Below are 14,873 nucleotides of genomic sequence, written 5' to 3'. Positions count from 1 at the left end.
GCATTTTCCATAAATTAAAGTCATCTTATATTATTAGACTTGTTATTATAAAACATGCTTAAGTTAGGGAATTAAATGATACTTTAAGTGCAATATGATGATATAAAACCTTAATAAAAATGCACTTTTAAGTACTAATCTATAGGCTTAAAGCTCGCCTTGTTGCTAAAGGCTATGCTCAACTCTATAGCCTTAACTTTAATGATACATTTAGCCCAGTTGTTCGAGCATCAACAATCAGACTTGTCCTATCCATCTCCATCTCTTGAGGCTGGACCATACATCAACTTGACGTTAAAAATGCCTTATTATATGGTCTTCTACAAGAAGAGGTCTATATGGAACAAACACTAAGATATATTAATGCTTCTCACCCACATCATGTTTGTCACCTCAAAAAGGCAATTTATGGCTTGAAGCAAGCCCCGAGAGAATGGTTTCATCAATTTAGCACATTTTTATTTACCATTGGTTTTAATTGCAGCCAATAATATTCTAGCCTATTTTTTCATTCATCGGCCATAGATATTCTTTACTTACTCTTATACATTGATGACATTGTAATCATAGGCAACCATAAGACACTCACTGACAATCTCATTGACAAACTACGACAAAAATTCTCTATGAAGACCTTGGCAACTTAAATTATTTTTTAGGGCTAGAAGTTACTCGTTCAACTAATGAAATCTTCCTCAATCAAATAAAATATGCAAGAGATGTAAACACCCAAAATAAGAGAGAAGTACAGCCGAAATGACTTCATCATCGCTGTCGATTTTAGAAATCGACAGCGGCACAGTTGGCTGTTGATTTCTGAATCGGAAGTGGTGTAGTTCTCGCTGTCGAATTGTGAATCGACAACGACAAAGTTTGTGGTTGTCGATTTTTTAATCGACAGCGACACTATAAGACCTAACAAAAATTTAGTGTTGGACCGGCCTATCCTAGGGGAGAATGCGAATAGAAACCAGCCCAAAGATAACCCAAAAGGGGGATAAGGACAACCTTGGTCCAACGTCCGAACACCCTTTTGCATTTAAGAGGGGTATAAATACAGTAGGGAGAGAGAAATGGGCACTCTTTCCAAAGTAGGCTGCATGCTTTTGCCTTCTTCCTCTCCCCAAAAATCTACCTGCAACAGCTGCATACCTAGCTGCATGCACTACCTTTGAATGCTAGAGAAGAAGGGTGACCAAGGGAAAGATAGAAGTGGCCGAAGCCATGAAAGGAGGAGTCCAGACCCCTTCCCCATAACCAGCCAGCAGTTGTGACTACAACAACAACCACCCTCTCTAAGAAGAAGACCCACCTACATCAGTTGCATGTCCCATACCTTGAGTGTTTGAAGAACAAGAGAGCTAGAAAGTTACGTAGATGGTTGAAATCATGAGAGGAGAGGGAGTGTGACAGACCCGTTATACAACAAAGATGGAAGAGAAGGAAAAATCGAGATTGAGGAAAGAACCATGTCACCAAAACCTGCTCTAAAGCTGTAAAAAACATGAGGTAAGAGAAGTATTCTTCCTTGGCTGGTTGTTGCCTCACGATTTCAGAACAAAGAGGGTATGAATACCCCAAACTATCAGGTTTAATGTTCATGCACACATAGTTTCAGAAATAATTAAATGGAAGATCTAAGTGGAATGATGCATATAATAACTCATGTGTAGACTTATACCAAAGAAATCTAAGTGAGTATGAGTGATTTTGATGGTGTAAACCTAAGAAGAGGACCGACCAAGTTGGTGAACTAAGACAAAATTTGTATTGATGTTAATGTCTGGACTTCCAATGAATGATTGATGAACTTGAATGAAATGTGGAATGAGATGAAGAAATGCGGAAATTATGATCTTGTTGAACTCTTAAAGACATACTTGAACTAAAACAGAATGCATGATGGCGTTATCATCTTGATTCTTGCATGTATGATAGAAAAACTTGTGTTAGAAAGGGTTATGTACAAAATTGTGTAGTCATTGGGACCTTAGACCCTGCTGAAACCAAAACTAGAAATATGTTGGTGTTAATGACATAAATTTCTGCTTGTGTTTGATGAAATTGTATAATAATATGTTAAAATGATGTTATGTGCAGAGTTATGTTGTCTGCAGCGAATTAGTTCGCTGCCGAATTGTGTGGTCTGCAACGAATTAGTTTCGCTGTCAATTTGTGTTATTTGCAGCGAAAATTCTCGATTTGTGTTATTCTTTCGCTGCCGAATTGTGTTGCCTACAACGAGTTAGTTTTGCTGTCGATTTGGAGTGTTTGCAGCAAATTAGTTTCCCTGCCGATTTGTGTTGCCTGCAGCGAACCAGTTTCGCTGTCGAATTGTTTTGTATGCAGCGAATTAATTTCGCTGCCGAATTAAGTGGCCTGCAACGAATTAGTTTCGTTGCCGATTTGTGTTATCTGCAGCGAAGGAATTTTCTCTGCTGAATTGTGTTGTCTACAGCGAATTAGGTTTCACTGTCGAATGGTGTTGCCTGCAACGAATCGGTTTTCGTTACCAAATCGTGTTGTCTGCAGCGAATCTGTGATTCGCTGCCGAAATTGAGTTGTTTGTAGCGAATCAACATTCACTACCGAAATTGAGTTGTCTGCAGTGAATTAGCATTCCCTGCTGAAAGTGTATTGGCTGCAGCGAATTAGCATTCGTTGCCGAAAGTGTGTTAGCTACCGAAATCTAGTTGTCCGCAGCGAATTAGCATTCCCTGTCGAAATTGAAGTGCCTGTAGCGAAACAGTTTCCGTCGAATTGTGCGGCCTGCAGCAAATCAGTTTTGCTGCCGAATTATTCGACCTGCAGTGAAGCAGTTTCGCTGCCGAATTGTACGGCCAGCAGCGAACCAGTTTTCGCTGCTGATTTTCTACAACACATCTCCTTCAAGTCTGAAGGATGCCAAAATCACTACACGAACTCAGATAATGGCATCTTCACTCCATGCACTATCTATGAAAGCACATCCCTATTCATTTCTCTCTCTACTATGAGGTTGGCCAGGTTTGTATAGCCTGACCAATCCTATCCATATCACCACTAGCAGGAGCTGTTTTATCGGTGGATTCTTAATCCACAACCAGATTCTTGTCTTCACCTCTTCCTCCTACTAACTATACATCTTAAGCCTCATCCTCCATATACGGAGGCGGGGGTGGGGGTAAAGGGTTCTTGGCCCTACCTCCTCATCTTGGGTTCCTAAGCTGAACCAAAAGAACCTTATCGAGATCCTTGTGGCCTTGGCCTCGACCGACATTTCCTACACATCTATCCCTCAGCATATTCCTAACAAGTGTTCACTTGTCAAAATGATAGCAAAATTCAAAGGGAAAACATATACTGAGCAAAGAGTTGAAGAATTTAAGGAATGAATGGCAAGAAAGACAAGACAGATCCTAAGCTACATAGTTTACAAAACAGAGTCTTAGTAAAAAGATGAAATTTGATAAAAAGACGAGTTTTGCAAACTAGGCTTCGATACCACCTTTGTCATGACTTGATTCTCAGGCCCATGACCTACAACACAAACGTAGCACCTCAAGGTGCCCCGCCTCTGCTAAGCTTTAGAACTTACATATTTGATATCATAAAAGTCATAAAATAGTTTAGCATAAAACAAAATATCCAAAACTGAGGAATTTAATAAATAAATTAAAATTTGTCTCTTTCATAAATAATTCAAAACGAATTCAAAATATAATTAAAATCATTATGTAGAGTATCTATTAATAACAAATAAAGAATAAATTAATGGCCTTGAGGAACAAACGACCTTGAGGATCAAAAAGCCTCAAGGCATACCGACTCAAGAAGCAGGAAGAACACATCCAAAAGATCCTGCTACTGAAACTGAACTAAAGACCTGAAAAATATGAATGGAGGGGTGAGTCCAAACACTCAATAAGAGGTAATAACTATAATACATGTTAATATACATTTTAAGATAAGTGAACATGATTACATAAATCAAGTATCGAACGAAACAGGTATATCAAAGATGTCATATCAAATGGTGTACAAAAGAAGTATGCATGTCAGAATTACATATCATATTACTGACATCCTACTCGTCAGTTAGGGAATATGTGTGTGTGTGTGTGTGGGAGGCTAATCCGCACAGTACTGGCACCCTACTCTCGAGCTAGGAAACAGAATACCATGCACACACAAGCTAACTACTCTCCGTTAGCATGGAGTAACTAACTACCCTCCATTAGTCTAGAGTTTCTAACATCGGTCTAAATGGGATAACAAGAATTACGAGCTCAAATGAAAAAAATAGTATAGACATAGGGTTCATGGTTTATCATCAAGATTCATAATGTAAGCATGGTCACATCAAAACAAATATAGAGGATATATGGACCATGTTCAAATCAAACAAGCATATGATGAGTATTTAAAAAGAAAACAAAATAACAATAACTAATCAGTTTTATATAATCAACAATAGCAATGATACTCATCATTTCATACCAATACACAAACACACAATGTATAATAGAAATTATCTCACTCAACTGGAAAGATAGAAATAAAAGGAAGGAAACAAAATCGAAGCAAATCGACTCTCTGAGGATCAATTGGAGCTATATTAGTTGAACCTATATGAAGAAATAAATTATACATTCAAAAATCACTAGAAACTGAATCTTATATACAAAACAAGTTGAATACAACCGGAAAAAAAACCCCATTTCTCCTTAAACAATTGATCAGTATGAACCAACCGGTTGACCAAAATAAGTCGATCGACAGCCAATAGAGAAACTAGTTGACCGCACTGAAAGGGTGAACCGGACCGGATCTTGCTAGGCTAATGTCCTTACTTGGCTGGTCTTTTTTAATGGATGCCAAATTACAACTTTGATGGGAAAAAAAACCCTCCATGAAGCACCAGGGATATTTTCTTCTCTGCTTTTTCGTATTGTAGGGGATTGTAGAGTGGAAAGACTTGACATTTTTGCTTTTGTTAATTTGATTGTTCACGTATGCTTTTGTTTTATATTCTAACATTTTTGCTTTTCTTTTTCCTTTTTCTACTCTTTTCTAAAGTGGATAGAAAGCTACTTTCCAGTTGCACAACCAAACTTGAAAGATCTTAATGAAGAAGAAATCGTTGCATATGCATTAAAAAAATTCCGGATACATCATCTCTTTTCTTTTTCCTTGAATTTCATAAAGTACTTTATTATGTTTGAGCATACTTGATCATGATGATGCCCGTGTTAATGTACATGCTAAATAGCTGAACTAAAATGGGCCCAGCGGCTAATCTCACAAGATAGTGAAAGCCCCCGTCCCAATCCCCACCACTACGTGAGGCAGCTCCACCATTGCCTTCCCACAGCAAAGAAGATTGCTAGTACAAACCACATTGACATCAAAATGAGCTCTTGTCATGCACAACGCAAATGCATAGAGCTCTTTAACGATCAGAGAGTACGCAGAAATCATGAAAAAATTCACAAGGCCTTTCCTTCTCGACTATTTCACTCCTTGTAGATGCACTTTTATCAAGAATGAAAGATACCGGACATTCACTTATCATGGCAACACATTCAATTCCCTTGCCATACTAGCTGATCTAATGACTAATGTTGGACCTTGTAAAAGATTTCGATCCATTTTTTTTCGCTACAGCATCCTTTGACAACCAGTGGTACTCTTATATACTATCCAAAACATTCACTTGATGATCTACACCATTCTGAACTACCAAAATGCCACTTCATCAAGAATAAATGGCCGGGACACTACACAAGAATAAATGGCACTTCAAACCCTACCCTCTCAATTTGCTCCAGAAAATGGAATTCACGGAGGAAGATGCCTGTGAACTAAAAGTGCAATATGCTTCAGTGCTTTCATACGAACTCTTCAAATAGAAACTATCGTAATTCCGTAGTTCAGCTACCATGCCTAGCTATCGTCATACTAGAATAATCAGAATTTAGTTCCTATAAACGTTAATTTATTATTTTGACCACAAAGTGAACTAGGTTGAGGTCCATTTAAATGAATATAAAAGCCAAAAAGGTCTTCCTAATCCCAAACATAATACCAGAAACCTCAAATGAGTAACAATATGCAAAAGATGCGCCTTCTGGAGCCTAAAGTAACCAATTAGCAAGAATAGGGAGTCAGTATTTAAAATCCAAATATTACAATGCAAGAATGGAAACAATCTTATACACTGACCCAAAATCCATAATAAATTAGTAATCCCATATCCTGACAGAGACAAACTCATTGCAACAACAATATCTACATTTTTGACAACCCTACAGCTCAAAAAAAAAAAAAACAAATCATCCATAAGCGAAGAAATTATCAATCAAAGACGATGACCAGCAGAAGCAGGTCTTTCTGCCACCTTTCTTCGCTCATAATCTGCATCATCCGTTGGCAACTCATACCGACAAACAGGACAAGTATTCCTAATCCCCAGCCATGGCACAATGCATTCACCATGATAACGGTGCATGCAAGGCAACTGTTTCACTCTCTCCCCCACATTTGTATCATCCTTGCAAACCGCACAAACTGCATTATTACTCTCCACATCCCCTTTCGTCACAACCATTGATGGAAGTTTCTCAACAACAGACTTTGCTGCAGGAGGCCGACCCATCATTGCATTCTCATTCTCCATGAATTGACCAAACAAAGTCTCATACTCTGCTGTATAAATATAATCATCATGACCGCCCAAATAAGGCTCAGAATTATGGTCATGGTCCAAGTTGTTGGCATTCAATAAAACCTGCCACTCCAAATTATCTAATCCTCCTCTCTCTACATTGACTAGATCCTCAGGAGCAGCAATAAGAGGTGAAATGGAAAGTGAAACAGATGCCTCATCATCATCAATAAACATACTTAGAACCTCTCTCTCCTCAACACGACCATCCACTTCCTCCCACTCAAAATCCTCATTGTTTTCCCTATGATCCTCCAATTGAAGCGAATCCCAACAAAGCGGAATTGTAACACTGACATCATCATCATCATCATAGTCGGCACCATCACCAAAACTTCCATTCCCTACAGTCACATCCAAACCATACTCATCCCCAGAATTTAAATCAATAGCTAAAGAATTCTGGTTATTCTCAGAATCCGAATCAGACCCGAACCCAACAACCCTGATTGCATTAGCATGAATACTCACAGTAGACTCAGCCTCACATGATTCAATTCCAGAAACCCTTCTCTCAATAAAGTAATCATCATCATCATCATCATCGTCAATAATAACATTACTATCATTATAAACAACATCGTTATCGTTATCATTATCATTATAATTAGCGTCTATATTTTGAAACCCAGAATTCTCTTGACTATCTAAACCAAACCCTAATCCCAAATCAAGCTCTAAATTGTATATAGAGTTCTCCTCAATAACACCGAAATCTGAATCTTTAAGCGAATCGTAGACCAAATGGGAACAAACAACATCGTCGTCCTCATCAACATCTTGACAAAGTAGCTGGGACTGCTCGACACGTTGTTGAAACAAATCCATAACGAAACTGACCTGGTTCTCGCGGTCTGAGAGATCAGGAAAGTTGAGGATAACTGATTCGGGATCTGAAACGGCGTCGTCGTCTTGGTGATCCAGAGAGTGGATGTTGAAATGGGTTGGTTCGGGTTGATGAAGGAAGGGATCATCGTGGAGAGAGGACGAGAAGAGTGGGAAATAAGGGTCTATGGTTAAGGCTTGTTCGTCGGCGTCGGCGTCGGCGTTGGTGTTGGTTTCGGAACCGCAGAGACGGCAGGAGATATTTGCCATATTCTTAATTTGTTTTCTGTTCATTCGAAAGAGGCAATTTTCAGGTCTGCTAAAAAACAGATGATGGTGAGTTGTTTTGTTTGAGTGGTGGGGTATTACTGTTAGCTGAGTTAATTATAACTTACTTTCCCTACTTTCTTGAAATTAATAAATTAGTCCCACTAGTATCATGCATAATTAAATAGTCCTTCAATGATCAATTGATCAATTTGCAATGATGATCCTCAATTTTAAGGTTGTCAATTCCGTTCCGTTCCGCTTGAAATGGTCGAAACATTCCATACCAATTCAAAAAACGGAACAAATTTTATCTCATTTTAAATCTCGGTCCGTTCCGGATTTTTCGGCTAAATTCCGCCCGAAACGTTCCGGTTCCATTCCACATGTTCCGTTCCGCTCTTGAAAAGCCATTGAATCAAATTGAACCTTATTCAATTTAATTAATTAAACCACCCAATTATAAAAAGATCTTTTTTATTACTATTTTCTATAACAATGATATTAATAATAACATTGAAAATTATTATTACTATTTTCATTAACAATGATATTAATTTTTTAAAATTAGATTTATCACTAATATATATGGTTTATATTCATGTTGTTTTTTTCATGTTTATACTTTGTAGGAATTTGAGCAAAACAAGGGATGCTTTAGATTCCATTAGCCTTAATAACATTGACCTAACTTTATATTTAAAATATTTGTGTTAAAACATTTTACTTTCATAATATTTTGATATTTTGTTTAAGTTGAATTACTTTAAGTTAAAGATCTATTTAATCTTGACTATTTAGAAATATTTTAAATTTTGAAATTATATTTGTTTGACATTGTGTTTGTATTGCATAATTTATAGTTAATTTATTTTGAATTTGAATTATGTTTGTTGAATATATATATATATATATATATGAACAGTACAACCCCAAAACAGCACGCCTTACACTCCGAAACTAAAACATTTCGTTCCAATTGAAAAAACGAAACACCTACCAAAACGGAATTGACAACCTTGCTCAATTTAGCATGTATTAGATAGGTGTCTGTGTTACATTTTATTTTTTAACTTAAAAAATTATTCAACTAATGATAATGTTTTTAAACTAGCAAAAAATAATTTAGAACTCTCTATTCGATGAAGTTTGGTTAATTTAATAATATAATTAAAAAAAACCAATAATAATAAAAAAAATAAAAAAATAACAATGACTAATCAGAAGAAATAAATATTTTTCATATAATAAAAAGATACCATCTAAATATTTTTTAAATGTTTCAACGATCTTATTTGATAACAAAGAAAAAAATTGAATGAGAACAAGATAACCTCATATAGAGAGAAATAAAAAAAAAAACCAAAGCTTAATTACCAATAAATCAAACACTAAATGATGAATTGATAAAAAAAAACAAAAAATTAACTCGAGTCAACATGCCAAATTCACAGTCTGGTTAGTTATGAGGTTATGATAAACCCGTATAAAAAAAATTAAATAAAACATTGGAGGTCAACTATTAAGCAAACTAAATAATAAAAGGCAGAACTAAAAAAAAATCAATTAGAAAAATAAGAATAAAAAAACATTAGTCATCTCGTGTTAACTCGACTAACTCGAGACACGGGTTATGAGATTTGATTGCCCTATAAAAGATAAACCTCAAAAAATCACGAAGTAAAATTCTCAATCATTCAAAATTTAAAAAATAAAACAAATAACAATTAAAATAATAAGAACCAAATATAATAGATGAAAAAAACTGAAAGGGGATGAAATTGAAAAAAAATTGATTTTATAAATTATTTAAAATAAAAAAAATAGTAACAAAAAGAACAAAAACCAAATCTAAAGAAAAAATAAATTGAAGGGCTGTTTTGAGAAATTAGAGAGTTAGGTGTAAAAATCAAGAAAAAAAGAGAATAAAAGGAAGAAGAAAAAGATCGTCAACATCAAACCAAAGGTCTATTGACCACATGTGTCACCAAGAAATGGAGAGGTTGCTTAAACGATTCAAATGACGTTCTAGAACTATAAGACGCCTCATGCTTTGCCTGAATGGCATATGCATCTTCCACATGTTGGCGTGTGTGTTGCACACACTAACCACTTTTTCTTTTTATAATAACATTTTGTATTTATTAAAATATCAAATTGTCCCTCTATCAAACAAATTATAATTAAAAAAACCAGGTTGAAATACAAAAAAGCCTAGGACACCTACTTGATATTTTTTTATTTTAATGGTAATTCAATGATTTCATTATGCTTAAAAAAAGATGAAAAGGCCCTTGAACACTAATTTAATATTTTTTGCTTTAAAGGGTAAGTAAGTAATTTTACCATGTTGAAAAAAATATAAAAAGACTAATTAAAAATATAAAAGACTAATTTTTCCCAATCAATATGATAATGACCAATGAATCATGTGAAAAATATCGTAGTACCCCCAATAACAAGTTTGTTAATTTTGTTTAAGAAGGGCAAAATGGTCGTTTCATTATTCCAAACCACAAAAACTAAACCCTTTTAGTTTTTTTTAAGAAATAAATTTCATTATTTCCTCATAAATTTTGAACAAAGTTATACATCAAGAAAAACTTGGAACAAACATGACATAAATAAATATTGATGAAATTGGGAAAAAACTTTAGGAAGGAATAGGACTTTTATAGCTGCATTTTAGGCTAGTGGAGTGATGGTCATGAACCTTTGTCTCTAACTTGGGTTGTTCTTTAAAACCAATCTCCTTTTGGAATAGAAGACCCTACGATACTTAAATTATTAAATATGGGCGGCGGGAATAATGTATAGGAAAAGGAAAAACATAAAGTTATAGGGAATGTGTATCTATGTTTAACTCATGTATGACATGGAACTTGTATGGCTTTAATGGCTAAGAGTAGCTTTGACTTTGTATAGCTTGGAATGGCCGTGAGCATGACCTATAACTTGTATGGCATGAAAGTTGTAATGACCTATTTTTTTATGGCAAAAATTGATGGTAATTTTTTTTTTGAAAGCTAGTATGTTCTCGATGCTTCTCGCAATAACATCCTGAGAATTTATAATTAGGTTTCATTCATTAGCATGCCACAATACTTGAACGATTGTGTAATTCAATATTTCCAAATATATAAAAACACTTAATACACATACAACATAACATTATATTTACATGTACACAAGTTTACATCACATCCCTAATTTGATATTATTATTGTTACGAGTTTATACAAAAGTGTCGAACGACAACTATACAACTAGTATATTTGTTCCTACCAAATACATAACATCTAAAACATGTGAATATATAGTTCTTTTCAAAATATATGGACCCGTAGAATAGGGTTTCTTAAGCACCTTGTTGGTGTGATGTTTCTATTATAGTACAAAGATAAAGACAAGAATTATAAATAATTTAAATATGTTAATAGATAACCAAGGAATATTAATGTTACTTTTTGTTCATAGTCTAGAAGAATATAATCCTTTCATTACTTCTTGCATATGTAATAAATTCTATATCATTTCATCAACTACCGAAGATAATTACGATATTCAAACCCGGACATCCCTCTCAGATGTCATTAATCGTAATTAATCATCGAACAAAACCCGACTATCCTTCTAGGATGCCTTTAGCCGAAGTTAATCATCAACCATAACATGATCATCCCTCTAGGATACCATTAACCAAAGCTAATCATCAATCACATCTCGGTCATTCCTCTAGGATACTATTAGCTGAAGCTAATCATATTGCTCATTCAATCATTCTATATCAATTTAGTATTCACTACAACTTAGTTATAGATCTTTTATAAAGAATACATTTTGGAAAATTAACATTTTGCTAGAAGGGGGTAGAAGTCACCTACATGTTCCTCCTATAGAGTGTTCTCGTCCGGTCGAAGGTCCGATCCCGGTTGTACCACCTGACATATCAAATGGTCGTAATCAGCATACTCCTATCAATCAACCATATAACCATCATCATACATATTTCAAGAATACACATGTTCACATTCAAGTGTTCCACATATTACACAATCATACAACAAACATCATCTCACGACACTTCTCTTTATTTTAAACGTGGCCACTCGCGGCGTCCCAACATTTAAATTCTTGAGTTTCATAGTGACTTAGGTCAGATTGACAACGAAGTCGTCACAAGCATTAAATCATTTCTGATATGAAATTCATCAGCGAACTAAGTTGTTGTTGCCACAGAAAGTCATTAGTGAAAATTGGTTTGCTGGTGACACAGAGATCGTCAGCAAAAACTTGTTCACTGATGACATAAAAATCATCAGCGAAAACTGGTTCCACGACTGACGTCCGAAATCGTCAGCAAATATGTTCACTATCGATTTAGAAATCATCAACAAAAACTGAGTCGCTGCCGACTCAAAAATCATCAACGAAACTGCTTCATTGGCTGATGCTTGGATTCATCAGCACACACACTCATTATTGACTCAAGAATCGTTGACAAAAACTGAGTCGCTCTTGACCCAGGAATCGTCAACGCAATCAGTTCTACGGTTGACGTATAGAATCGTCAGCGTGTATATTCTATTGTTCACATAAAGATCGTTGATGAAAACTGAGTCGTTGCCAACCCAAAAATCATCAATGTAATCACTTTTATGGATGGAGCATAGAATCATCAGCGCACATATTATTTTGTTGACATAGAGATCATTGAAAAAAACTGAATCGCTGCTGACTCAAGAATCGTCACCACAATCAGTTCGACGACTAACACATAGATATATTCTACTGCTAACACATAGATCGTTAACAAAAATTGAGTAGCGACTGACCCAGAAATCGTCAATGCAATAAGTTTTGTGGTTGACGCATAGAATCGTTAGCGCACATATTCTACCATTGACATAAAGATCGTTGATGAAAATTGAGTCGCTGCCGATTCAGAAATCATCAGTGACTTTTGAGTCATTTCTAGTTTTACTCTTTCCCTCGACTAAGTATAAGGTCTACGCTAAGCTTTCCCTCTTTATAACTCACCCCTAACTGAGTTTGAACATATACCAAAATTAATAGTGTTCAAATTTTATCACAAGACCATCAACAATGCACAATCAAATCTTAACATACATATTCTTCAAAAGAATCCCCTAATCATCACTTTAAGTTCTCAATGGTATTATCCAAATTCATCAATATAATTACTAGTAATTCAACAACACATAACAGGTTCTAATTCCATACTATTTCATGTCATTCTAAAGATGTTCATCATGTGAGGTTTCTTCATGATTCCTTTTCTTGGCCGAAACATAGTTGCCCTTTTCATACAATCTTTTGCATGCATTTCATCAAGTCTTACACAATCATATTCGCAACAACATGTCATGCTCATACATTTAACCATTTGTTTCCTAAATAAACAAGTTCATCCATTACATACACAAAATCAAGGCATTAACATGGTGTGATTTCTGTTTTAGCTTTAGCATGCTTCTAAGGTTCAATGACAACACAATTATGCACAGAACATCATTCCAACACATTTTCATGCAATTTCTTCAATCACATATGTAGAATTCATGTCATTAACACAAGCATAAGTTTTGTTTTGGTTCCAGCGTGATCTAAGACTCTAACAAGGTCACAATCTATGCATTTCATCATATTAACTCATATTTTGTCCAGCCTTCACTATGGTCGGCCCTCCGCTAGGTTTATACATTCAAAATTATTCATGTTTCTTGAGTAAAGGGTATGTGCATGTGTTCTTTCGTTCTTTGTTCTACTTAGGTCTATCCATCTAATCATAATTTCATGAGTTAAGGTGCAAGAACACTACCCCTTCTATTTTCAGGTTCCCCCTCTCCTTTTCCTAAACCGTGAGGTAACACTCAGCCAAGGAGATGATATTAGTCTTACCTCACATTTTTAACAACCCTTGTGAAGGTTTTGGTGGTTTGTTCTTCTCTTTTTCAGTTTTCCTCATTTCCTCTCCTACTCTCCTTCTTCTTCCATGGCTTTGGTTTCCTCTTTCTTTTCCCAACTCTCTCTTCACTCTACACTTAAGGGGGCTTGCATGCAAGTTGGTCTGGTTCGGTTTCTCCTTGGGAAAGAGGGTTAGCTGCAACAATGGTTGCTATCGTTTCTGGGGGAGAGGAAGAGTCACCTCTTTTTCTCCCCCTTGTATTTATATCCCTCATAAATGTGCTAGAGTGTTTGAGGGTTGTTCCACTTTGTTCTTATTCCTCTTTAAGTCATCCTATAACTAGTTTCCCCCCCTTCCCAAGTCCTCCTTAGAGTAGGTCGGTTTGTTCCCCTAGATTTTGTTTAGTATAGGTCGGCCTTTTGCTGAAATGTTTGTTGGGTTTTACAACAAACCCGAACTAGTACAAGAATTTCTTTAGGAATTTGAGGAAGTTTTTCAAGAACCTAAAGGGTTACCCCCATTTAAGGGTCATGATCACCACATAACATTGAAGGAGGGAACCTCTCCCATTAATGTTAGGCCATACATGTATCCATATTACTAGAAGAAGAAATTAAAAGGATTGTGAAGGAACTCTTAGAATTAGGAACCATTGAGCAAAGTTAAAATCATTTTTTTCTCTGATATTATTGGTTAGAAAATTAGAAGGGTCATGGAGGATGCGTATAAATTATAAAGCTTTGAATAAGAGAACTATAAAGGAAAATTTTTTCCCTATTTTGGTGGAGGAAAAGCTGCTCAATGAGCTATGTGGTTTCTAATACTTCTTTAAATAGACCTATGGTCAGGATACCACCACATCGAGATGATCCTAGACATTATCCAAAAGAATGCTTTTTGGACACTTGAGAGGCATTATAAATTCCTAGTTATATCTTTTGGGCTAACTAATGCTCTTTCTATTTTGGCTCATGAATAAGTTATTTGATGTGAACCTCATGATCACACGATCACATATCCCACATGTAAGTGATACAACTCTCGAAAAGCTAAGAAATCAAGTTTGAAAATATAATACAAAGATTACCTTGAACCTGAGCACCAATACTATTGGAATCTGAAACTCGCACTCAATGAATAACAATT

The 14,873-nt window shown here is 35.5% G+C and overlaps 1 protein-coding gene across 1 annotated transcript; it reads right to left on the bottom strand.

The window, feature by feature from the left end:
* Window positions 1-6,129: 6,129 nt before the first annotated feature.
* Window positions 6,130-7,884, bottom strand: LOC7487122 (uncharacterized). Its single transcript, XM_024581822.2, has one exon. The coding sequence runs from the start codon at window positions 7,823-7,825 to the stop codon at window positions 6,341-6,343; it is 1,485 nt and encodes a 494-aa protein (XP_024437590.2). The 5' UTR covers window positions 7,826-7,884; the 3' UTR covers window positions 6,130-6,340.
* Window positions 7,885-14,873: the final 6,989 nt, after the last annotated feature.

The sequence above is a fragment of the Populus trichocarpa genome, chromosome 12, assembly GCF_000002775.5.
Source record: "Populus trichocarpa isolate Nisqually-1 chromosome 12, P.trichocarpa_v4.1, whole genome shotgun sequence".
Taxonomy (NCBI): domain Eukaryota; kingdom Viridiplantae; phylum Streptophyta; class Magnoliopsida; order Malpighiales; family Salicaceae; genus Populus; species Populus trichocarpa.
This window is presented reverse-complemented; position numbering and strand designations above follow the sequence as displayed.

Bases quoted from the DNA above. Each gene is read 5' to 3' on its own strand.
- LOC7487122 (XM_024581822.2), bottom strand. From the start codon at position 7,825: ATGAACAGAAAACAAATTAAGAATATGGCAAATATCTCCTGCCGTCTC.